A 25,893-nucleotide genomic window follows, 5' to 3' on the forward strand; every position below is an offset into this window, starting at 1 on the left:
ATAAGAAGTCACTGATTTGGTGTATTGTCCATATTTAATAAAAATAAATCACAGATAATAGCGTAGAGTACAAGAGTCGATCACGAGTTCATATTAGAGCACTTATTGAACATTATTCGATTGCATTTGAGTTTAATTGAGTTTTATATAAATTGCATGGCACCGTACACATGAACATTATATTATATACATATAGAGCGTAGTTGAAGATCGAGTTTGTTGAGTTTAATGAATACGAGTTTATAAATTTACACGGCACCATACACGTGAATTAATTTATACAAAAGAGCGCAATAAATTATTAACAATTAATGATTTTCAACGATCGTAAATATTTCGAGTATAAGTTTTCGTCACAATTAGTTTTGATACGCGACATTGAGAACGAGTAAGAGCCAAGTCAGAACTTAATAGATGCTTAGCGAGCCGAGTCTGAACGTATAATAATTACTTTGCAGTCGCAAATAAAATTTGATATTGATTTTTGAGATTAAGATTACTGGATGACTGAATGATGACATCAGTCACACCAGTTGACATCATGTCCAAGTAAATAATTAATCGATGAGTAATGAAGTAAATATAATTAAGAATAATTATTTGTGGCTGCAAAGTCACGTGATTGCGAGCATGATGCCACTTGGTTCGAGCCAGATGACGTTGAATATAGCTGGTGGACCAGTGATTCCAAAAATGCTGGACACGTTGCTGAATGAACTGCCAGCGAGAGAGTCTTGATACTTCTGTATCCATGAGTGAAGGTTCAGGGATCGCAGCGATTGGTCTCCCAATGAGAAAATGACCTGGAGTGAGCGATGAAGGATCCTGAGGATCGTCGGATAGAGCCTCCAATGGTCTCGAGTTCAAAATCCCCTCCACTTGCGTTAAAAGAGTCGTAAGTTCTTCAAACGTGAAGGCTGATTCTCCGAGTGTGCGAGTCAGGTGATGTTTCACCGATTTCACTGCGGCTTCCCATTTACCACCCATATGGGGAGCAGCAGGAGGATTGAAATGCCATGTGATTTGATGCACAGTGGCCCAATCGAGTAGAGCATGAGATTCTTGAGTGCCTTGAGTGAAGAGCCGCTTGAGTTCCGAGTACGCGCCTTGGAATGTCGTTCCACAGTCGCTGTAGAGCGCTGTACATACCCCTCGACGGTGAATAAACCGTCGGAGAGCTGCTATGAATCCTGATGATGAGTAGTCGCTGACAAGGTCGACGTGAACTGCTGATGTGGTCAGACAGACAAACACACAGATCCACCCCTTGTATATCCTGGATCCTCGACCTTTCCATGATTTTATTGATACTGGACCAGCGTAATCAACTCCAGTGTGAGAAAATGGTGGCGCTGGAGTGACACGTTGAGTTGGGAGTTGTCCCATTAATTGCTGAGCGCGAACACCTCGATGACGAGCACAGACGAGACATTTGAGTATGTGTGAACGTACTGGTTGACGTCCACCAATGATCCAGTATCGGAGTCGAGTATGAGCGAGTGTGAGTTGAGTACCACCATGCATGGTACGCTGATGGGCATCAGAGATGACGAGTCGAGTTAGAGCAGTATCACGAGGTAGAATTGCAGGATGCTTCTGTTGATCTGAGTTTGGAGCATTTTCCAATCTCCCCCCTACTCGGATGATGCCATCGGTGTCTTGATAAGCCACCAACTGAGCAAATGGGTGATCCTTTGGCCATGATGCCTGTTTTGCGAGTAATTGGAGTTCAGAGTAGAAATGAATACGTTGAGTTTCCTTGATGCAGAACTGGAGTGCGAGGTTGATTTCAGTTGATGTGAGTGGACGAGCGAGAGTCGAGTGTGGTATGCGTTTGATTATATCGCGTACCCTCCCACAAATTGCTGTAACTCTGAGCATACGCAATAGTGGGATTGGACGTTCCATTAGCGTCCAAGACGAGTTGAGTGGTTGAGCCGAAACATAGAGTGATTTGACTGGACGTTCTTCCAGGTGAGTATCTGCATCTTTATGAATAGGACTGGTTGGCCAGGACGGCGAGTCTTCGAGCAACCATGATGGGCCAGACCACCATAGTTGATGAGTTTTAAGCTGACTGGTTGTCAAGCCTCGAGTTGCAAAATCTGCTGGATTGTCAGTGCCAGGGACAAACTTCCAGTGGCCATCTGGAATTAGTTCTTGAATAAATGACACCCTATTCCTGACAAAGTCTTCCCAGCGAGACGGGTGCGAGTGTATCCACGTGAGCGTGATTGATGAATCGGTCCAAAGATATGTTGGCACATGCGAGTAGTTGAGTGTAGTCTGGCAGTGTTTGACGAGTTTTGCCAACATGTGAGCCGCGGTGAGTTCCAAGCGTGGAATCGTTAGGGGTTTCAACGGTGCCACCTTGGTTTTAGAGCAAAGCAGCGTAACCTTTGCTCTCTGAGTTCGAGTTGTCGGTAGGACCTTGATAAATACTGCCGCAGCCATCGCCAATTGCGAGGCATCGGAGAATCCATGGATTTCTAGAGCCGAGTTCGTGGACGAGTGGATCCATCTGGGAATCTTGATGATATGAATCATGTCGAGTTGAGTTTCGAATGAAGTCCATTTCTGACGTAGTTCTGCAGATAATGGAGTGTCCCAGCCGAGTTTGACAAGCCAAAGTTCCTGCATGAACATTTTGGCTTGAATTATGAGTGGTGATAGGAATCCCAGTGGATCAAAGATCTGAGCAATCTCTGATAGAATTGCACGCTTTGTGCATGGTTGAGTTGAGCATGGTGGCGAGTGTTTGAAAGAGAATTGATCCTTGTTTGAAGACCAGTACATCCCAAGAATTTTGGTGCTGACTTCTGGATCCTCTATTTTGTATTTTGTAATCGCTTCCGCACGATTGAGCTGAAGTAGTTTGCGATGATTGCTTGCCCATTTGGCGAGTGGGAATCCGCCCGCCTTGCACAGATCCTCGATATCATTTGCAACTGCTTGCAATGACTCGAGATCATCTGCGCCTCCGGAAATGTCGTCAACATACCGTCTTTTTGTGAGTGGATCGATTGCGAGTGGGAATCGATGTCCTTCATCTTCGACTAATTGCAGCAGGGCTCGAACAGCGAGAAATAGAGCTGATTTCGTCCCATAAGTAACTGTAGTGAGTTTGAAGGGAATGATGTTTCCTTCCTCATCAAACCAGAGTGTTTGTTGCAGACCCTGGTCCTTTTCGTGAACCAAAATCTGTCGATACATTTTGGTAACATCTGTGATAAAGATGAACCGGTGTTGTCGCGAGCTGATGAGTACGTCGAAGATGTTAACGAGTAATTTTGGCCCGGTATGCATGATGTCGTTGAGTGAGAGTCCTGAACTGGTTGGTTTTGAGCCGTTGAAGACCACACGGATCTTGAAATTGTTGTTGTCCTCCTTCAGTACCCCATGGTGGGGTAGGAAGTATTGAATTGATGATGTAGATGATGCCGCAGGCACCATGTGCTTGAGTTCGAGATACTCTGCCATGAAGTTCATGTAGAGTGTTTTGAGCCGAGCATCATGATCAAGACGTCGCATGAGGTGTTGTAAGCAGCGACGAGCTGCTGTGTATGAGTTCCCCAGCTGGTGCGGGTCTGATATCAATGGCAGTCTGACGATGTATCTGCCAGAACTGTCTCGAGTGTGAGTGTCCCGGAAGTGAGCTTCACAAGCCTCTTCTTCGGGAGTTAATGAGTGTAGTTGAGTTGGACTGACCTCTTCTTGGAGCCAGAATCGAGTTAGTAAGTCTTGAAGATCTTGATCATGATGATTGGAGACAGCATGATGAATTCTCAGTGGTTTGTTGAGCCGAGCTTGGACTGGACCAATGATAATCCAGCCAAAGATGGTGTTTTGAGCGAGTAATCCAGGAGATTTGCACTTGATGATCTCGCCAGTGATGACCTGGCCGTAGTAATCAGCTCCAAGGATGACATCCGTTGGACCTGGGGTTCCAAACTCTGGATCTGCGAGCGTGAGATGCGAGTACTGTGCCAAGTCGGTGTTTTGGACTTGGTTAGATGGTAATCGAGCAGTTAAACCACTGAGGATGTGAGCCTTTATCGTGAGTGATTGATCCGAGTGGTATGAGCGCAGAGTGAGAGTTGCACATCCCCTGGTATGGCCAGCTTTAGCTGCACCTATCCCTAGGATGGTAAGGTGTGATCGAGCACGAGAAATATTGAGCATTCTTACCAATGAATCTGAAACAAAGGATATCTCAGAACCGGTATCTAAGAGAATGCGTATTGGATGAGTACTTAACTTGGTCACTACGTAGACTTGACAAGTCGCTAGTAACGTAGCGTAATGATGAGTTTGAGTACAACCAGTTGTTGAGTTCTGAGTGGGCGAGTGATGAGTACGAGTGCTGCGATCATGAGTATGTTGAGCTTGAGTGTGGGCAAGAGTGTTGTTTGAGTGCGGTGAGCTTGTAGTAGGCGAGTGCGAGTGCGTGTCGAGTGCTTGAGTGTCGTGCGGAAGCGCAAATTCTTATTGAGTTTGAGCAGGAGCACCTTGAGTTTGCGTTGCAGGGATTCCTGGGTGAATCATTGAGTGGTGCTGTTCCTGACACTCTCTGCAACGGAATGGTGATTTGCATGCCTCTACTCGATGATGTCCAAGGCAGTTTGGGCACAATCTGGCTTGGATCACCAGCTGAGTGCGTTGTTGGTTGGTAAGCTTGCCAAATTGATCACATCTGACCAAATAATGGTCACCTTGGCACAGGTCACACGGATACTGTGCTTTGGTCTCCACTTTGTGTTGAGCGCTTGCTGGTGTTGATGTTCCAGCCGGTTTTGGAGCCGAAGATGTTGCCACATGAGCGTAAGAGTTCTTCTGGGCTTTGGAGCTTGAGTGCGAGTGCGAGTGACTGGATTTTTGGTGGTCACCAGCCTTTGAGGTACTTTCCTCGTAGCGTTCTTGAGCACGAGCACGATCCGTCAGGAATTGACGCAGCTGTTTGAGTTTTGGGAATTCTACCGAAGATCCCAATGATAATTCCCATGCTTCACGGGTTGAGCGGTCGAGTTTGGAAATGATTATGTGAGTGAGAAGGTAGCAATCTCCTTCCTGGAGATTGACCTTCTGAGCGAGTAATGCATTGATCGCCTCGTGGGTCTGATCAATGAGCGAGTAGAGTTGTTTTGATGATCGCGAGGTGAGTGCTGGAAGGTTGACCAGCTTGTCGAGCTGAGCACCGATGAGTAAGCGAGGTACATCGTAACGCTTACAGATGGCACCCCAAGCGAGTGAAAAGCTTTCGTTACACATGGGTGTGTTGGCGATTGCTTAAGCTGCCTGTCCTGTGAGATACGTCTTCAAGTAATGAAGACGTTCGACGTCCTCCAGGGCAGCGCGGTTGATCACTACGGACTTGAACATGTCCCGGAACTCTGGCCACTTGGCGTAGTCACCAGAGAATGGAGTGATGTTGAGTGGAGCGAGGTTGACGCTGCTGTGTGAGCGTTGAGTCGAGTTCTGAGCTTGAGCGGGTTGAGCAGGAGTGTCGAGTTCGTGGATGAGTGTTGATAGGCGAGTGCGAGCTCCCAGGTAAGACCGGTATGTTACATCAAAGATGCCATCTTTGATGTACGAGTGTTGGAGGAAGTCCTCCGTTGCGTTGGCTCCCAGGTAGTCGTGGACAACGGAGAATTCCTGCCACTCCTGGGTGAGTACGTCGAGTCGAGCTTTTAGTGCTGCTATGCCTACAGCAGCGGTGAGTGCTGAAGCACGAGTTTCAATGTCCGAGATCAGCCTCAATCTGGACAGTTGACTGCTGATCCTGAGCTCGAGTTCGCATCCCTTGGCGGACTTCCTGCGAGTGCGCTTCTTAGGATCTTGAGAGTCGAGTGCCTTGCGAGCTTCCACATCCGTCATGTCAGAGTCGCTGGGATTACCAGGTAGATTTGGTAATATCCCAGTTGGCGTGGTCGAGTGCTCATCACTTCCGGTGATGACGACGGTTGGAGTGAGTGGGAGAGAGGGAGCATCGTCCTTGGACGCTCCATCTCCCTTCGAGTTCTTTTCATCAGCCATTGAATCTGATGAGTAATTGTAAATTAGAATTTATGAGAGTTTGAGAACACGAGTTTTGTCTGTGATCACTTTTACGCGGTTTTCACCATCCGATCCGGCTCGAAGGACCATAATGTAAAATATTAACTTAAAAACTACATTAAATATTTATTTGCTGGATCGGGATGGTGAAAGAAATAAGAAGTCACTGATTTGGTGTATTGTCCATATTTAATAAAAATAAATCACAGATAATAGCGTAGAGTACAAGAGTCGATCACAAGTTCATATTAGAGCACTTATTGAACGTTATTCGATTGCATTTGAGTTTAATTGAGTTTTATATAAATTGCATGGCACCGTACACATGAACATTATATTATATACATATAGAGCGTAGTTGAAGATCGAGTTTGTTGAGTTTAATGAATACGAGTTTATAAATTTACACGACACCATACACGTGAATTAATTTATACAAAAGAGCGCAATAAAGAGTAAATTATTAACAATTAATGATTTACAACGATCGTAAATATTTCGAGTATAAGTTTTCGTCACAATTAGTTTTGATACGCGACATTGAGAACGAGTAAGAGCCAAGTCAGAACTTTATAGATGCTTAGCGAGCCGAGTCTGAACGTATAATAATTACTTTGCAGTCACAAATAAAATTTGATATTGATTTTTGAGATTAAGATTACTGGATGACTGAATGATGACATCAGTCACACCAGTTGACATCATGTCCAAGTAAATAATTAATCGATGAGTAATGAAGTAAATATAATTAAGAATAATTATTTGTGGCTGCAAAGTCACGTGATTGCGAGCATATGTATATATATATATATAACCGGCATGTTAATTTGACACGTGGTCAACACAAAAATGATCACAGATTTTATAAATTAAATTGAGAATGAAAATAAAAAATATAGATGAATAATAATACCTGATGAGTTTGCGAGTGATAGTCAAATTAGATTAATTAACGAAGCACGATAATTAACACGATGTAATTAGAATAATAATACTGACAGCACGTGGTGTTCTATGCCATGTGTTGTAGAATAATGCCAGTTGCCGCGTAGCTGGCTATCGAGTTGAAATTCCGAGTATCAGAGGGCGCGTCGATAGCAGCACCTCTGGTATAGTAGAGCGTAGAGTTGTCAAGTGTTCTGGCGCGAACATTTGAAATTTACGCAACAAGGGGGGAGGCGTTGTGTAGCCAACGGGTTACACTGCGCTCTCTATGACCACCTTATAGGTAAACGAAATAAAACGATTATATTTACAGGCGGGAATTTTTGAATACCCTATTTGTATAAATACAAATAAATAACTAGATATAAAATAGATATATTAATATAGTAGTTATAAAATAAAATATTTAAATAAGAATGTAATTATTGTAATGGTCACTTAGAATATAAAATAAATGAACATTTTGGGAAAACCCATGAGGATTTTTGCCAGACGTTTAATTCCATGTTTTTATGACTATAATCCTCTTGTTGGCAAAACTTTCCTAAAATGTTCAAAAAACCAATTAAGGGATTATTTTGCTGGGACTAAGCTGCGGACAATATGGCGAGACTTCATGGCAGCGACAGTCCGGGGAAATCGAAGCTGCTGTGACGTCAAAGTCCGCACGGACTCACTCATTTTGAGAGGGGATGAAAACGAGTGGCGGTGGGACTCAACAGCAGCACTCGAAAACACGCTCACTACTGATTTCTACCCCGTCTCTTAAAAAAAGAAAAGGATCGCTGGAGAAGTCGGAGGAAAAGCTGATTCAATATTCGGATGGAGAAATCATTCAAAAACGTGGTAACCAACTTGAACGTTGGTAATTTAGAAACGATATTTTTTTAAGTTCGTCCTTTTTGTGTAAAATATATGAATAAAGTAATACAGTTTTATTTAAATCGAACGAGTTAATTTAATTCATATTCAATATTAATTCCGACTAGTATATTAAAATCTAATTCAAATTTAACCAGTAATATCGCGCGCTTTTAAATGTTACACATCTCTCTGCGAGCTGAACGCCTCCAAGTTCTGAAGGGCGAATTAAAAGAACTATTCACGCTATAGTCAACTTGGCGGCTATACAACATATCATAAGCATAAAATACACTTTGGTATCGTATCACATGCATACTACACCTAAATGTTAATTTGAGGTTGTCTTGCATTGCAGACGGTAAGGCGATCTTCAAGTTCTTCTCGTACGGAATAAATTATTTATTTGAATTACTTTTTATATGTAAATGTGTATACAAATAATTATTTATTGAAAATTTTGACACATTTGAGGACGTTCTTACGCTACGCTAAAGTCAAATGAGTACTACCTTTTTTTTTTAATTTTTTTGGAGCTTTACAAAATTATGAATTTCATCAATAATCTTACAATGTTACATAAAATTTTTTTTTGCCCTAATTAATTTTTAGAGACTTCTTGCAAAATATTATCGAATTAAAATTTGTAGTTTTAAGTTTTTGAGGGCAGATTATACTATACGATTAAACTGTCAAAATTCTAAATTATTAATTTTTGTTTACTATTAAGATTCATGTATGAACGTTCTTAAAAGAGTACGTCCCATTACAAATATTCAATTATAATTAAAAAAAATTTGGAAAATCCAAAAGTGCACGACTCATAATGCTCAGTTATTATGAAATAATAAAAAAAATGGCGGGAAGCACGAATAAATTTAAAATATATACAATTTTCTTTCATTAAAATTTTTTTTTTTTTTTTTTTTTTTTTTTAATTATATTGGTATTTTTTTTATAATTAAAAAAGAACCTACTCACAATATCTCGATTAATAACAGAAGATAATATATGTACATAAAAAAAAAAAGTTCAAGCTTACCAATTAGCAAAAAAAAACAGCTATACTAGGACGGTAATGCGCAAGCGCCCCTGGTGGAATAAATGTACGTATAATGTATAGATATGTTACCATCCATCTTAATTTTTCAAAGATATATATAGATATAGTTATATAGCCTTGATTATTTTTTTATTAATTGTAATTAAACGACACTGAGTTACCTAGCCATTTGCAATAGGGGACCCACGAATCAATCAAAGAATTTTTAAAAAAAAAAATTTGATTCAATTACTGGGTTTTTTCGCAAGTTATTGTGTAAACGGGTTTCATACTTGACGGACAGGAAATTTTTTGAAACAATTTGATGTTTTTTCCGTTCTTATTGAACTAAATCAATCTTTGAAAAGTATAAAATTAATCTCCAGTAAATTATCTTCAAAATAGTATGCAAAATATCTTAATTCCGTGAACTAACAAGAGTATAGTAATTGAAATAGTTGTCGAAGTGAGGTGAAAAACATTTTTCGATCGTGAAGCACACTCTGATGCTTCGCATCATAAGTCGTGCAAAAATGTTTACTTAATTAAATAATAATTAAAAGAATGGGATTAAAAAATAAAAATAACTAATTTTTTTACATGCAGTTTAAAGATTTATTATGCAATCACAAACATTATATTATAAACGACAATTACAAACTTTCGAATTTTTGTAACACCATTACAATATTAATTATTTATGTAGTAATAATAATAATTTTTTAAATTATCCCAGTAAACTTATTTTAATAATACCGTGCGAATAACATTTAATTGAGCAATATCAGACTCTGACGATTAATAAGTTAAGCTTATTTTTAATTTATGTTTATAACATAATCAGGTCACTTTTAACTTACTAATTATGTTAATCAGTTACTTTGCACTTAGACAAACTTATAATTTAATCAGGTCGCTCCAAATGCTTAAACTTCACTCAGTCGATACACTAAGAGATTAATATCACGGCTTACAATATTAAAACATAGTAGTAGACATTAAAAATTCGTTGGGCTTATATTAGAGAACATTTTAATAAATATTAATGGTTTTATAAACATTAATGAAGATGTCTCTGTTTTGCCATTAACAAGAAAATGTTGAAACGCTGGGGTTACGTTCTCCTGCACTTACTGGTGGAAGGGTGCAGTTCGTGGGTCAAAGTTTACCCCGCTAGCTCTTTATGAAACTCTGACTTTTGATATTTAAGTTAGTTCTTAATTAACTTACCCGAACTAGCCTTACAATTCTAAACTAATACTAGTACTTAGCCTAAGATTGTGTTCGGAGATGGAATATGTCCTTGATGTCCTTGGACTGGCGTTGGTTGACCCTCGGAAATCTTCTCCTTGGACCTTGGTACCGATTCCCAATGTATGGACTGAGAAGACCCTTAATTGTCTAATGTGGACTTAGGGGAAGCACAGGTGAATTCACTCAACACTGGTTTCAGGTATTAGTTTAATTATTTATTGAACTAATAATAAACTAATTGCCACGTCGCACACACACACACTGGTTACCAATACAGTTACTGTACTTAACACGTACAGGGCTTTCTACCAATTTATTCAAATAATCGCCTTCGGTATAGCAACAAATCTGAGCTATTAATTATTACAAACAAATATGATGTAATAACTACAGGATAATTTATTGAACTAATTATCGCGGACACTTGACGAATTACCAACAAATATGAGTTAAGAATAAAATTGATAAATAGTAACGACAATCGGCGAACAGGTCGATTACTATTGTGTAGAAGCTAAACTCAAAAGACCGATTGCTATGAGCAAAGCTAGACACAAAAAGCTCCGATAGCACGTTGACGCGCTCTTTTATAGACAGAACTGCCGCATTTGTCATGTGACAGTTCTGACCCGATGATAAACGGAGGCGTACGATGCCAACATCGTAACACCACCCTCCTTAACTTTAACCTGGGTATTGTCCATGATAAACTGACAATTTACTGGTTAAAGTTAATCAAAAATTTTTTACGCCGACAGTAACTTTTCATTCATCCATACAACATTATTTTCATTCATACTGTGGCAAGAGATACTGGTCTTACAATAACTCTGACGAGTACCTCTTTAATATCAAAATATAATTATATCTTTGATTAATTAATTTTTTTTGTAAAATATAAGCACTGTTATACATTTTTATGATTATTATAAATATTATCACATGTAATCAGTACTGGACTCATCAATGTCCTTTTCTATTCATTACTTTGGTGCGCAGAAACAAAAAAACAAAAAATAAATAATAAAGAATACAAAAAAACTGAACACAATACTACTGTGCTAATACTGGTATGTTCTTTTGGAACAACAAATAAATAATAAATAATAAATTGGCATGATTTACATGCATTAATAAATCTGAGCAATTTTTCTGTAAGTAATTACTCTAGTCATAAATAAATATTTCAAATGTACTATGTGATTGACAAAAATAAAAAATCAAAAAATAATAATAAACTAAAAACCGGTCCATAATATAAATACTATTGTCTTTGTATAATTCTGGTTTCTTGAGCAATCTTGATAGCACTATCACTTATCACAAGTACATCTGGTCTCGTCCGGGAAACTGTCTCTGCTTACGGTGGCAAAATTTGATACGCCCCTCTCGCTGCTTGCGACATTTTGACTCGGACTCTGCAGGTCTGGCATGAGTCGTCCATAAACGGATCTTGCGTAGAACAGTGGCGACAGTAGCCTCTCATCTTTCGATAGCCGTCGGTGTTCCAGTGCTGGTATGGGCACGTGTTATTGGTGTGCCCTAGTCTTCGACAATTCGTGCAATAGCACTCACCTCTGAGTTCATTCTGGCACTTATCATGGGTGTGCCCTTTCTCTTTGCATTTGAGGCAGCCGGGTTCTGGTACGGGAGCCAATCTTGTCTCGATAGTTTGAGTAGCAATAGTCCTAGTGGACTTTGGTGACATTGACTCCGTGATTTTCTTGACTATCTCTCGCCATTCAGTTTGCGAGAGCATGTGACTTAAATTGGAGTCTACCATCTTTAGATCTCTTCCAATTATCATTTGGCATTTTACGGTCATCGATGGGATTGGAAGTTCTGGTGTCTGAACCGCAGATATTACTGGTTCTTCGGGCATAGCAAGCACTGAATTCTTTTCATGATAAACTAATACATTGGATACACGTCGGTGAAAGCCTGCCGCCAATGTGACTTCAGTTGTTACTGGGATCTCAAAGTTGAGATAAGCTGCTGGAGTAGCGAATACAGGGTTGGCCCAGTATGACTTTCGATCTCCAATTCTCCCGTGGAATCTACAAGTCCTCAGTAGTTGTTGATCGGCTTTCTTTTCGCTTGTCGTCTCTTTGCTGTACAAGAATCTCCCAAGTTCTGCCATCCTGTAAAAGAACGACCATTAGACTGTGCAATGTACTAGTATTAGCTGGTTTTAAAAATTACAATTTTATTTCAATACTACCTAACCGACTCATTGTTCGACTTTAGGTACTCTACGGTTTGATCTGCGCGGTATTTTCAGATCATTAATACTAAATTTACCAATAATTTTATTATCTTTATCGCAGACATTTACTAAACTGTTTGAATAAAAACTATGTACGTATAGTGGCCCTTTGCGAGGAGGCGCAAGCTTACCTGCGAATCCATCAACCTTTTTACTCAATTGTTTATTCTTAATAAATACCTCAGCACCGATAACAATAGTAATGTTAGGATCTGGTACCTGGTCGTCTTGTCTATTCTGAGCTTTGATCATAAATGACTCGATGTAATGTCTTAGCTCATCGATTAAAGATAATACCGTATTTCTATGGTCCGGGTTACTTAATTCCGTCAAAACTTTTCCCCCGCGGTGAAGGTCTAAATACCGAGGATCACGGCCGAAGTTCAAGTAAGCTGGGCTTACTGTCAGCGAGCTGTGAACAGAAGTATTATAAGCATAAACAAGTTCTGGGAGATTTTGGTCCCATCTGGAATGTTTATCTGTAAGAAAAGTTCGAATTAAAGATTTTAAATTTCTGTTTATTCGTTCCACAGGGTTAGACTGTGGATGATATGCTAGTGTTAATTTGTGTACTATATTATTGGTCTGTAAATATTCAGAAACAACCTTATTGACAAACTCAGTTCCGTTGTCAGTTACAACTACTCGCGGGTAGCCCCAACGATTAAACACTGAGCGTAAAAAGAATATGATTTTACTACCGGTTGATTCTGATATTGGTTGGACTTCCAGATACCTTGAATACATATCGCATAACACGATCAGATGTGTCTTTTGATGTTGCGACTTGGGCAGTGGTCCCACTGCATCAACTGATACACTTTCCCATAGCTCAGTGATTGGTCTGTGCCCTGGTATCACTTGTGGTGGATTAGTATCTGGTTTTTGTAATTTACAAACATTACACTGGCTTACATATTTGGTTACGTCGAAGTACATATTAGGCCAATAGTGATGACTGGCCACGTGGTGATACGTTTTGGTTATTCCGCCATGTCCGGATACTGTTTCGTCATGCGCCTTGCTGATAACTGCCTTGCGCTGTTCTGGTTTGACAACTAGTTTCCAATGCTCCGGCGCATCGTCGAATAACTGCGTGGGATGCCGCGGTCGATAATAATATAGGTCATTATCGAGGAATTTCCATTGAGGAAAGCGTGTTGGAGTAGCCTTGACCTCGTTAACTTTTCTGTCGTACCACTGTTGTACTACGTCTTTTACTCGATTGACCCTCTCAGCCTCAGGTTCAATACCCTCGTAAGCTCGGGAGAGAGCGTCAGCCGCTTCGTTGCTAATGCCTGGTCTGTGAACTATTGTTATTGTCCATAGAGAATATTCTGCTACCCATCTTGCTAATCGTCCTCTCGGATTCTTGACGTTCTGAAGCCACTTCAGACTTGCATGATCAGTGACAACTGTCACAGGATACTCTTCATAAAAACCTCTCAGTTTTTGATACGACCAAATGACTGCAAGGCACTCCTTTTCTGTCGTGGTGTAATTTCTCTCATGCTTGTTCAAGGATCGACTGATAGCAGTTATGTGATATTCTCGGTCTTGGCCCTTTTGTGTTAATACGGCACCAATACCGGTATCACAGGCATCTGTATAGAGTATGAAAGGTAAATTGTAATCAGGTACCGTTAATGCTGGTGCATCCAAGAGTAATTTCTTCATGCGGACAAAAGCCTGCTGTTGCTCAGGACCCCATTCCCATACTGATTTCTCACTGGTAATAGATGTGAGTGGGTCTTGGATTTTTGCGACCATTTTCATATGTCGACGATACCAATTTACCATACCCAAGAACCGTCTCAGCTGTTTCTTATTTACTGGTTCTGGGTAGTCTCTTATGGCGCTCAGCTTGCTGGGATCTGGATGTAATTCATTACCTTTGATAATGAACCCCAGATATTTCATTTCTGCAACACAAAAACAACATTTTTCTCTCTTGATTAATAGTCCTACCTCTCTGAAGACTTTAAATAAGATCCCCAAGACTTGTAGATGAATTTCAAATGTTGGTGTCGCTACTACCCAATCGTCCATATATGGGTGGATAAAATTAATCCAATGAGCCGGTAGTTCAAGCTGGCGTAATGTTTGCTTCATTGTTTGAATTATCAGATCCATATTACGTTGAAATGTTCCTGGTGCAGTTGACAAACCAAAAGGCATTCTTACAAACTCGAATGACCCCATTCCTTCGACAGCAAACGCCGTGTATTTACGGTGCTCTGGTTTTATCTGAATCTGATAATAGGCATTTGTACAATCGATGACACTTCTATATGCACCTTCTCTGATGACTTCCAATGACGTATCAATGCGTCTCATTGGATAGTTGACCATTTTCATTATTTTATTTAGCGGTCGATAGTCGATGCACATTTTCCATGTCTTGATGTCGTCCGCGCTTTGCCCTGGTAGTAACTTCTTTTTAACCATCACCGGCTGGAAGCTCCATTCACTAGTACTTGCCTGGATAATTTTCTGGTCAAGTAGTTGCTCAATGATTTTGTGTAACGCTTCTGTTACCTTCGGTGACCTTCTATATGGCTTTACGCGTATCGGTGTATAGTTGTTTAATTCAATTTCATACTCGACTCCTTTCAGAGTACCGAGCTCAGCTTTATCCATTAATACAAATTCCTGGTCTAGAAATTTAGTTAATTTATCTTGTTCGTCTACGTCCAAGTGAATTGATCTGATTTTGTTACCTGGTTGTACTGGTTCACAAACTTTTGGATGATCATCGTGTTTCCACGTCCACGTCATGTTATCAGCACGTAGTTGTATCCCATTATCCATCATGAATCTCATCCCCAGGATGATATCATCGGGCATCCGGTCGAATACTTCAAACCATGCGTGTACCTCGGTTTCTTCAATCTCGAACGTAACAAATATTCTCCGAAGACTTTGTATTGCTGAATTATCTGCTAAAATAAAGGAATTTTTAGCAGTATTGAATTTTATTTTTATTATATTGTCCGGGATTTTACTGGCTATATCCTGTGTCATGAAATTTCTACCGGCACCTGAGTCGAACAATGCTGTACATTTTATTTTATTTATTTTTACTAAGCACGTGAAATGTTTACTTACGCTTAGTTGTACGCTTTGCTTCACGTTTGCTCCTTCAGATACGGTAATGAGTTATTTAATCGCTGGTTTAGGTACTGCAGGTGTTTTGTCCTTTGTAGGAGACGGCACGTAGTAGTCTGCGCCGCAGCATTTAGCTATACAGTTACCCATCACGACACTATTCTGGATACTACTATTAATTTTATAATTATTGTTTATATCAGACCTGTTTTTATTTACTTCACCGTTGTCACTTTGATCTGATTCGGCCGTTGACTGATGGTCGTCTGATATCTCGTCACTTTCTATCTCCATGGGGTGGCGGGATGGGTGGCCTCCCCCCTCCTGCTCCGAAGCGCAGTCTGCTAACGTTGTCGCGAGTACGGGACACTGCGTATATCGCACTCGCTCAGTTAGTTTTTTCTACAGCTACACTGTTTAGCTGTTGCTCCCACGGTGAAGCATCGCACACAGACATCAACTCTATCCTCTTCGCAATCCCTGGTTTTGTGTCCACCTTTCATTCCACAATTCAAGCACGTGTAGGTGCCTCCTACAGATTTACTTGTGCCTCTTGAAGTGTTGGACCCAGATCTGTTGTTGCGATCTCGTGATCTTGATCTCTCTCTGTCGTTGTGCTGGTTTTTCCTGTCAAAGACGACGTTAATTTTCTTATCGTCATCTTTATTATGATTTATTGATTTAATTTTATTTACAGCAGTTCTCCTGCTTTTTCTTTTTACTCTGCATATCGTTGTTTCCTCTTCTTCAGAACTTGACTCTGTAGATTCATTCACTGAATCTCTTGTTGTTTGTAGCCGACGTACTGGTATTTTTCTGGCCTCTTTCACTCTACGGATGTCCACTACCCTGCTTTCCGCGATCGATATTAATTCAGCAAACTGTTTATACGTTGTTGCCTTTTGCATAGAATTTAATTCTCTCTGGATTTCTATGTTCAGCTTTGGTTTTATTACTTCTAATTGTTTTGCTGTTGTCATTGGATCTTCTAATTCAGCGAATTTGCTTCTCATGTGTCTCACAAATTCCTGTGTATTTTCGTTCTTCTTCTGGTATATGCTGAATATTTCCTGAAGTACTTCCGTATCTAGAGTTGTTTTACAGAATGCCACGTTACATGATTTCTTGACATCCTCCCAGTTTGTCCAAGTGTTAACGTTTTGTTTAAACCATTCTTTTTCACTGGCTATTGCTATTTTTAACAAGTCAATTCTCTCTTCGAAGTCCATTTCTTGTTCAACGCAGGTCTCGGTAAATGCTTGCAACCACTGCTTCGGTTGTGAATCTGCTGTATATTTAAGGTTGTTACTTCTAATCAATATTTCCATTGATTTTATTTTGTCTGCTCGTTTCTTCATATTATCTTCACGCGTGTTATACGTAGTATTTACTGTATTGAATCCCTGGTGACCTTGATATTGGGTTCTCTGGTCTGGTCTGTACGTGTTCTGTATATTTTGTCCATTGTGCGCATACATGTGAGGTTGCGTGTACTGCAATGAATATTTGTTGTAATTATTCATGGGCACGTTTCCTTTCTCACGTGATCCCATCTCTTGTTGCGTTTTCTGGTATATTTGGGTTGAGTTTTGAATTCCCTCTAGATCTTCTGTGTTGTCCCATAGTTGTACATCCTTCACTATATAATTTATTATGGAATTTTCCCAATATCCAACATCTCCTTTTTTTATGCCTAGTTCTCGTTCTAGTTGTTCTACGTGTTTGCGGCTGGTAATTTTTGGCATCGATTCGATTATCTCGATACGAGCAGTCAGGTTTTTCTCCGCCTTTACTCTTCTTTTTGTCCAGTTGATCATGTCAGCCATCATCTTGCACCAGATTGCATTGTGTACTTGCAATTCTTCTACTTGTTTTATATTTGACATGAATATGTTCCTTTTAATTTTATCTAGACCCCATACTCTCTCCTCTTTTGTTAGAGTTGTTACATTTAGAGTTTGTTGTGCTGTTTTTGGTACTGCGTGGACTATAATTTCCTCGCTGTCTACTTCTTCGTCATCTTCAGGCGATTTGTTGAAGTTGTACTGGTCTGCTGACATCCATTCACCATGTTTTTTAAATATCAAAGGTTTTGTTAATATTCTGTCTTCTCTAATTACTGGTACCTTTCTTTGTCTATTTACTTCTTGTGGTTCTGGCATCTGTTCTATTTGATCGAAGTTGTCCGTCCCGTCTGGTATTTGATTCTGGTTGTCAAGCTGTACTGTCGTGTTTAGATGCTGTTGAATTGTTTCTTTCACCTCCTTTTTTATTTCGGCCATCGATTGGTTCACCATCGATCGCATTTCTGCTTGAAGTTCTTTTGTATATTTCCTTGTCTTAACCATTTTGCAAAAAATAAACAGAAATTTAAATTCCGACTCGAAATAAAAAAAATAAAACGAAAAGAAATAAACACGAAAATTAGTTGATTAATAAATAAAGTGTTTGCAACGTATTCCCGTTGCGCGCTGACCAAAATCTCCGTTGATATAAACCTGTTGACTTACAATAATTCTGTATTATTATTCACGATCACGTATGTGGATTAAAAATATTTTATATGCAAAAAGTATAAAAATATTAAATACTGATACAATATAAATTTTAATTTATATTTTTCTATTTATTTTACTGTTAAATTTTAAATAAAAATAATTAAAATCAATACCTTTTAATATGCGAGCACGTGGATAACCTGAATTTTATGTCCGTAATATATTTTATTTTACGTCTCTGTGTACGTTTATTACTCGTATTAAATGTATTTTATTACTTTATAATATATTAAGTTTCTATTGATAACTTTTTTAATAAACTTTCTCTATTTTATTTATTTACTGAAGAATAAAAAAGATTTTACTTTGAACTGGTTGTGACTTGTGATGCGTAATAAAATATCTGTCAACAACTTTTTTATACGTTACTTTGTCTGATAAATACGTTTATTTATTACCCTGGTAGGTGGCGGTAAATCAATGAATTGATCACTGAGTTTCTACTATACCGACAGTAAGGTTGATGAATTCCTAGGCGATCTTCTGAAACAGATAATTTGAATTTAAAAGTTTCCCGCGTTTGCGGATTATCACCTATTTCGTTTTATGTTGATATTCTTATGTTACAATAATAAATTAGTCATAACAATGAGTCAACCTGGCTGTTCGGGTATTTGCCTCGTATTTATATTCTTGTTTTTCAGTCGAGTTTTATTTTTACTTTATTTAGTGAAGTCTTAAGTCTTTATTTCCTGTTACTACGAGAATTTTTATTTACACAGTCTGTTATTCTGTGTTTTTATATTTAGATTTTAATCTTTATTCAAATTCTTTTGTAACTTATTTTACTTCAAAATTTACTGGTTTATTTGTGTAAAGATTTAGTTTTTTCTATATTCGGTATATTATTTGTTTCACTTAACAAATATTTTTCTCTATTTTATACTTAAATTTAATCTTATTATTAAGTAAATTACAAAATTACTTATAATTAATTTACAATGTTAAGCACTGCACTGTTCACTTCACTTAACAATATTATACTTAAATCTATTTCCGGTTTATATTAATTTTTAATTCCAACGGAATTTATATTTTTTCTCTATTTGGAAAATTAAACTTGAGTTATTTTATAACGATAATACCGGAAGCGTGATTTTATCACTTTATCTTTGTTTGTTCCCGGGCGAAAAGAAATTTCTAGAAAAATTTAATCCCGGGTAATTTTTCTTTTGATTCTCTAATTTTTAGAAATAATTTTAAACAAAACTGTAATTTTTACTGAAAAATTAACTAAAATCTGGTTTTTTTTTAACAAAAAATTTAAGCAAAAAAAAATAAACTAAAAATGAAAAAAAGATTATATTTTTAGAGCGAAAAATATAGAAAAACTGGTAGTGTGCGTTTTCTTCCTGATAAAACGCCTAAAAAGTCAAGGCCTTAGGAATTTTCGGGAACAATTTCTCGAATTGAACCTGCTTGATAATCGACAATTCTTTGTCCGGTGTTCTTATTCTTTTATTTCGTGGACTCTACTCGAAATTTATTTATTTTACGTCCAAAAGATTCAATCATACAGTGATTAATTGAATTTATATAATTAAATGATGTTAATTTTTGGCATAATTAATTAATTATTAATTAAAACCCGTTAGGCGCCATTGTTTATAACAATGGACTATAGCCTTAATTAGTTTACACTAACTAAAACCCGTTGGGCGCCATTGAAACGCTGGGGTTACGTTCTCCTGCACTTACTGGTGGAAGGGTGCAGTTCGTGGGTCAAAGTTTACCCCGCTAGCTCTTTATGAAACTCTGACTTTTGATATTTAAGTTAGTTCTTAATTAACTTACCCGAACTAGCCTTACAATTCTAAACTAATACTAGTACTTAGCCTAAGATTGTGTTCGGAGATGGAATATGTCCTTGATGTCCTTGGACTGGCGTTGGTTGACCCTCGGAAATCTTCTCCTTGGACCTTGGTACCGATTCCCAATGTATGGACTGAGAAGACCCTTAATTGTCTAATGTGGACTTAGGGGAAGCACAGGTGAATTCACTCAACACTGGTTTCAGGTATTAGTTTAATTATTTATTGAACTAATAATAAACTAATTGCCACGTCGCACACACACACACTGGTTACCAATACAGTTACTGTACTTAACACGTACAGGGCTTTCTACCAATTTATTCAAATAATCGCCTTCGGTATAGCAACAAATCTGAGCTATTAATTATTACAAACAAATATGATGTAATAACTACAGGATAATTTATTGAACTAATTATCGCGGACACTTGACGAATTACCAACAAATATGAGTTAAGAATAAAATTGATAAATAGTAACGACAATCGGCGAACAGGTCGATTACTATTGTGTAGAAGCTAAACTCAAAAGACCGATTGCTATGAGCAAAGCTAGACACAAAAAGCTCCGATTGCACGTTGACGCGCTCTTTTATAGACAGAACTGCCGCATTTGTCATGTGACAGTTCTGACCCGATGATAAACGGAGGCGTACGATGCCAACATCGTAACAATGTAAAATAAAAAATCAGCAAAAATAGACTAGGAATTAACTTTTTTATGTTAATCCAAGTCTCTTTAAGAAGGATACTTTTTCTTCAAGTTTTAAAAAAGACTTCTCTTATTATTAGGAATTTCCTCAACTTTAGAATCAAATTTACGTTTTGGTATGCGGTGACCAGATAGTCTCGTCTTTCTCTTCCATCACTTTGACTGTTTCAACTTTTTTAACGTCTTCAAGGCTGCGAACTAGGAACTGAGGTACGGATTCTGTAAAAGTCGATTAATATTTGGTAAATTACAATATATACATTACTCAAACGGAAATGTTGTTCATACTCACGTGAAGTTCGAATGAGTTTGCCCAAAACGAGAAGACAAGTCCCCATAGTGAATTTTGTTTTTTCATTGTACTGACCGATCTTTACTGAAATTTTGTAATCACCATTTACCAGTAACCCGGACAAACAAGTGGAGCCATAAGCCGTTATTTTCATAAATTCTTGTTTGAAGTGTCCCTGGGATGTCTGGATCAAACTAAAAATTACCAATAAATCTCGTTAAAGTAAAATTAATAATTAATAAATTGATTATTAATATTTTATAACATTTACAACATTAGCCATTATGGTCGTAGACATTTTCTATTGTAACGGTCGGAATGGTAGTAGTATCAATCACTTCATCAGGAAATTTTTCACCATTATGTAGATTAACGGCCGTAGACGGTAGAACGTACAACTCCAACTCCTCCACGATATCATTAGGGTTATGATATTTCTTTTGAGGAATCAGTGATCGAGCACGGACTAATGAAATTACCTAACAAGTTCCATTAATAAATTAGTATATTATTTTTTTTTTTAAATCTTCAATGGCATACCAATCCTAATTATTGTAATATTTGGCTAGCCTCTCTGTGCTAGCACGACAATTACTTTTTATTTCAAAAACGGTTTCGCCCCGAATATAATTGCTGGGCTCATCAGTAAAGTTGATGCAAGTATATTCTACTTTAGACCGTTTAATTGATGTTAAATTTTATACCCAATTCCATTTTTTTCCAAATTTGGAAAAAAATGGAATTTTTTCTCCATTCAATGTTTAATGCCTCTTATATTTATTTGCTTTTAGTTATTTAATATATGAATGCTAATGCATTCATATATTCTTCGATTGGTGTTTTAATATTTTTTTTTTAAATCTTCAATGGCATACCAATCCTAATTATTGTAATATTTAGCTAGCCTCTCTGTGCTAGCACGACAATTACTTTTTATTTCAAAAACGGTTTCGCCCCGAATATAACTGCTGGGCTCATCAGTAAAGTTGATGCAAGTATATTCTACTTTAGACCGTTTAATTGATGTTAAATTTTATACCCAATTCCATTTCTTTCCAAATTTGGAAAAAAATGGAATTTTTTCTCCATTCAATGTTTAATGCCTCTTATATTTATTTGCTGTCAGTTATTTAATATATATAAATGCTAATGCATTCATATATTCTTCGATTGGTGTTTTAATATTTTTTTTTTTAAATCTTCAATGGCATACCAATCCTAATTATTGTAATATTTGGCTAGCCTCTCTGTGCTAGCACGACAATTACTTTTTATTTCAAAAACGGTTTCGCCCCGAATATAATTGCTGGGCTCATCAGTAAAGTTGATGCAAGTATATTCTACTTTAGACCGTTTAATTGATGTTAAATTTTATACCCAATTCCATTTTTTTCCAAATTTGGAAAAAAATGGAATTTTTTCTCCATTCAATGTTTAATGCCTCTTATATTTATTTGCTGTTAGTTATTTAATATATATGAATGCTAATGCATTCATATATTCTTCGATTGGTGTTTTAATATTTTTTTTTTTTAAATCTTCAATGGCATACCAATCCTAATTATTGTAATATTTGGCTAGCCTCTCTGTGCTAGCACGACAATTACTTTTTATTTCAAAAACGGTTTCGCCCCGAATATAATTGCTGGGCTCATCAGTAAAGTTGATGCAAGTATATTCTACTTTAGACCGTTTAATTGATGTTAAATTTTATACCCAATTCCATTTTTTTCCAAATTTGGAAAAAAATGGAATTTTTTCTCCATTCAATGTTTAATGCCTCTTATATTTATTTGCTGTTAGTTATTTAATATATATGAATGCTAATGCATTCATATATTCTTCGATTGGTGTTTTAATATTTTTTATTTTAAATCTTCAATGGCATACCAATCCTAATTATTGTAATATTTGGCTAGCCTCTCTGTGCTATCACGACAATTACTTTTTATTTCAAAAACGGAAAAAAAAAAAATTAAAACACCAATCGAAGAATATATGAATGCATTAGCATTCATATATATTAAATAACTAACAGCAAATTAGTATATTATATTATTTGAACATAAAAAATAGCGTAGATTTTATATTTTATCCTTTTTGAAGGAATAAATCGATTTTAATAAACTATTTCTTTAAAATTGCTTTTTTAATTCCATTCGTGACAATAAAAAAAATTTCTAGATTAAAGATTATTGTTACCAAAAATTGAAAAAAATTCGAAGTGCAATATATATGTATATAGTGATACGTTAGCTCTGAGAATTTATTTAAAAAAGAACTTACAGTACGATCCTGAATTTTTTGAGAGTAAGTTTTAGCCAGATCACCCCAAAAACATACTTTAACGCGTCGAGAAATGCCGTTGTTGACAGTAATTTTCTACAAATTAGTCGGCTTACCACCGGATTGAATGACTTTTAATCCTTCAATATAGTCGACATAACCGTGAAGCTCACTGAAAAAAAAAAAAATAATGATTACTATATTTATTTATTTCCGACGGTAACAAATCTAATAAAACTGTAAATTAAATACGCACATGTTTTCATCTCCGACAATCCACTCTTCAATCTCAGCGTCTAGGGTAAATGTACCTAGCAATTTTTCACGGTGTTGTCATTTTCAATTATTTATGTTTTTTGGGTTCGATCACTATTAATATGGACAATATATATCACGTGATTTTATTTTAAATTACGGATTTGTTCTATCTTTAAATATAGTGCAAGAATAAATTAACGAAGCCAGTGACTTATTTACTTTTAAAATCACAGAGATGTGTGACGAACTCGACAGACGCATAAACGAACGACAGTAACTTCCGGGTATGGCTACCAATAATTAAACGCATGCGCACGCAGGCGAAAGCATAAAATGTAATGCCATCGCCAAGCGTCATTATAATTCATGAAGCTTCGCCTTGATACCATTAGGTGCATTTTCATGGATTATCACATAGAAACAGTACTCTACAGTAAAAACTGTACAGCAAAAAATGTTTATTTTTATTTGCTGATGTCTTCATTTATCTGTTTAACCGTGTTTCAACAGCAGAAACTTGAAAAATTTTAATTTAGTATTAAATTACATATTACTACTTCCATGCCAGTAATCATTTTGTGCCGAGTCATTGATTTACGGTAATATTAATATTTGTAAATCGATACCTGCATCATCGCTATATATATACATATGTATAGTAGGGTGGGTTGAAAAAAAACTTTTTTCTTGTTTTTCTTAGCATGGGGGTAGAATTTGTACCGTATAAAAAAAAAAAATTTTCCAAGAAAAAAAAAATTTTTTTACTCAACATTTTGAAGTGGCCCACTCATTTTTTAAATAAATAATTGATTAAACGGGGTAATTCCAACGAAAAAAATTTTTTTTTGTCCGAAATCGTGGAAAACGTCTAATAATTGTCGAATGTGAATGTTTTTTACTTTACTTTCATTTTAATTCAAAAGAAAATGCTTTTCATTTTTGGATTTTTTACTTAAATTACAAAAATAATAGGAAAAAAATTTTTTCAACTTCTGACTTTCAATTAGCTTTCAAGGGGACACACTATAGATTCTAGAACGCCATGTAATTTTTTTCGTTGGGACTACCCCATTTGATCAATTATTTATTTTAAAAACGAGTGGGCCACCTCAAAATGTTGAGTAAAAAAATTTTTTTTTTCTTGAAAAATTTTTTTTTTTTATAAGGTACAAATTCTACCCCCATGGTAAGAAAAACAAAAATAAAGTTTTTTTTTCAACCCACCCTAATGTATAGTGCAAATTGTAAATATTAGATAATTTATCTAATAATTTGCCGATTGTTATTATTCCATTCGTCGAAGAAATAGTTACACTACTACACTTTTTGTAACTTAGTAGAAACTAATTTTATTATTAGTTAATTAAAAATTTTCATAAATCTTGTAAGGATTATGTTTACGTGGATCTTTTTAATTTAAGTGTCATTCAAAAAAGATGTAAGCATGAATTCAATCATTGATTTAATTTTTCTTTTTTTTTTTTGTGTTTCAAATTAATTATAATAATTAAGTTTTTCATTTTAATTTTTTGACCTTTCAGCGAGTTACAATATGAAAAATTAAAGTATCAGAAAAATTTTAGAAATTTTTTAGTGATTTTTGGAAGGCTGTAACTTGGTGAAAAATGATCGTATCGAGATTTTAGAAAAAGCATTTTGTAGCTTAAAATCTCGAGTTTGGTGCATTTTTTTCAAAATTTTTTAAAAGGTTCGGTTATTGCGCAAACATAAGAGATACTGCGAGACAAAAAATTTTTAACTTTTTTTTTTTTTCCGAAGAGCCCACGGACCGCGGAAAAATTCTTTCAACTAAACGAATGGATAGCTCGTTTAGCAAATTTATTCAGCTTCAATTTGGTTTTTTGTTTAACCTCGTAGGACGTTTTGTCGCAGATATCAGCCTTCAAACAGAAAATAATCCTTTTGGCTTTGATCATCGATATTTCAGGTACCAATGATCGCACAGAAAGTAAAAGGGCGGCGTTGAAAACTTGAATAAATTCCCTACAAGACCCTGTCATCATTTTTTGGAAAAAAAAATTTTTTTTATTTTTAACATCCATTAGAAGTAAGTACAAAAAAATGACTTTTTTTGGTTTTTTAGTAAATCAACCGCTACTCTGCAAATATCGATAAAAAAAATAATATTGCCAGGGACTTTTTTAGCTTAATGTACCCCCAAGACCCCTGTAAATTTTTAAATTGATCCATCGAACCGTTTTTTAGGAATCATCGATCAAATTTTTGCTAAACAATTAAAGGAGCAAGTTTTGTTCCTTTAATTGTGTAATCATAATCAAAATTAAAAAATTATTTTTTTTGGACTTTTTTCGAAGTTTTGCATTGGTGACTCAGCAAATGCAAATAGTATTTACTGAATACGAAATAGAGACTAAAATTAAATTTGTAAATATTATTGTAAAATATGAAAAACAATTGTAATT

At 36.6% G+C, this 25,893-nt stretch overlaps 1 protein-coding gene across 1 annotated transcript; it reads right to left on the reverse strand.

The window, feature by feature from the left end:
• Positions 1-318: 318 nt before the first annotated feature.
• Positions 319-5,268, reverse strand: LOC130676920 (uncharacterized). The gene is made up of 3 exons (XM_057483427.1): positions 4,509-5,268; positions 619-4,457; positions 319-432 (listed from the first exon to the last, which is right to left on the reverse strand). The coding sequence occupies exons 1-3, from the start codon at positions 5,266-5,268 to the stop codon at positions 319-321; spliced, it is 4,713 nt and encodes a 1,570-aa protein (XP_057339410.1).
• Between the last annotated feature and the right edge of the window lie 20,625 nt (positions 5,269-25,893).

The sequence above is a fragment of the Microplitis mediator genome, chromosome 11, assembly GCF_029852145.1.
Source record: "Microplitis mediator isolate UGA2020A chromosome 11, iyMicMedi2.1, whole genome shotgun sequence".
NCBI lineage: Eukaryota > Metazoa > Arthropoda > Insecta > Hymenoptera > Braconidae > Microplitis > Microplitis mediator.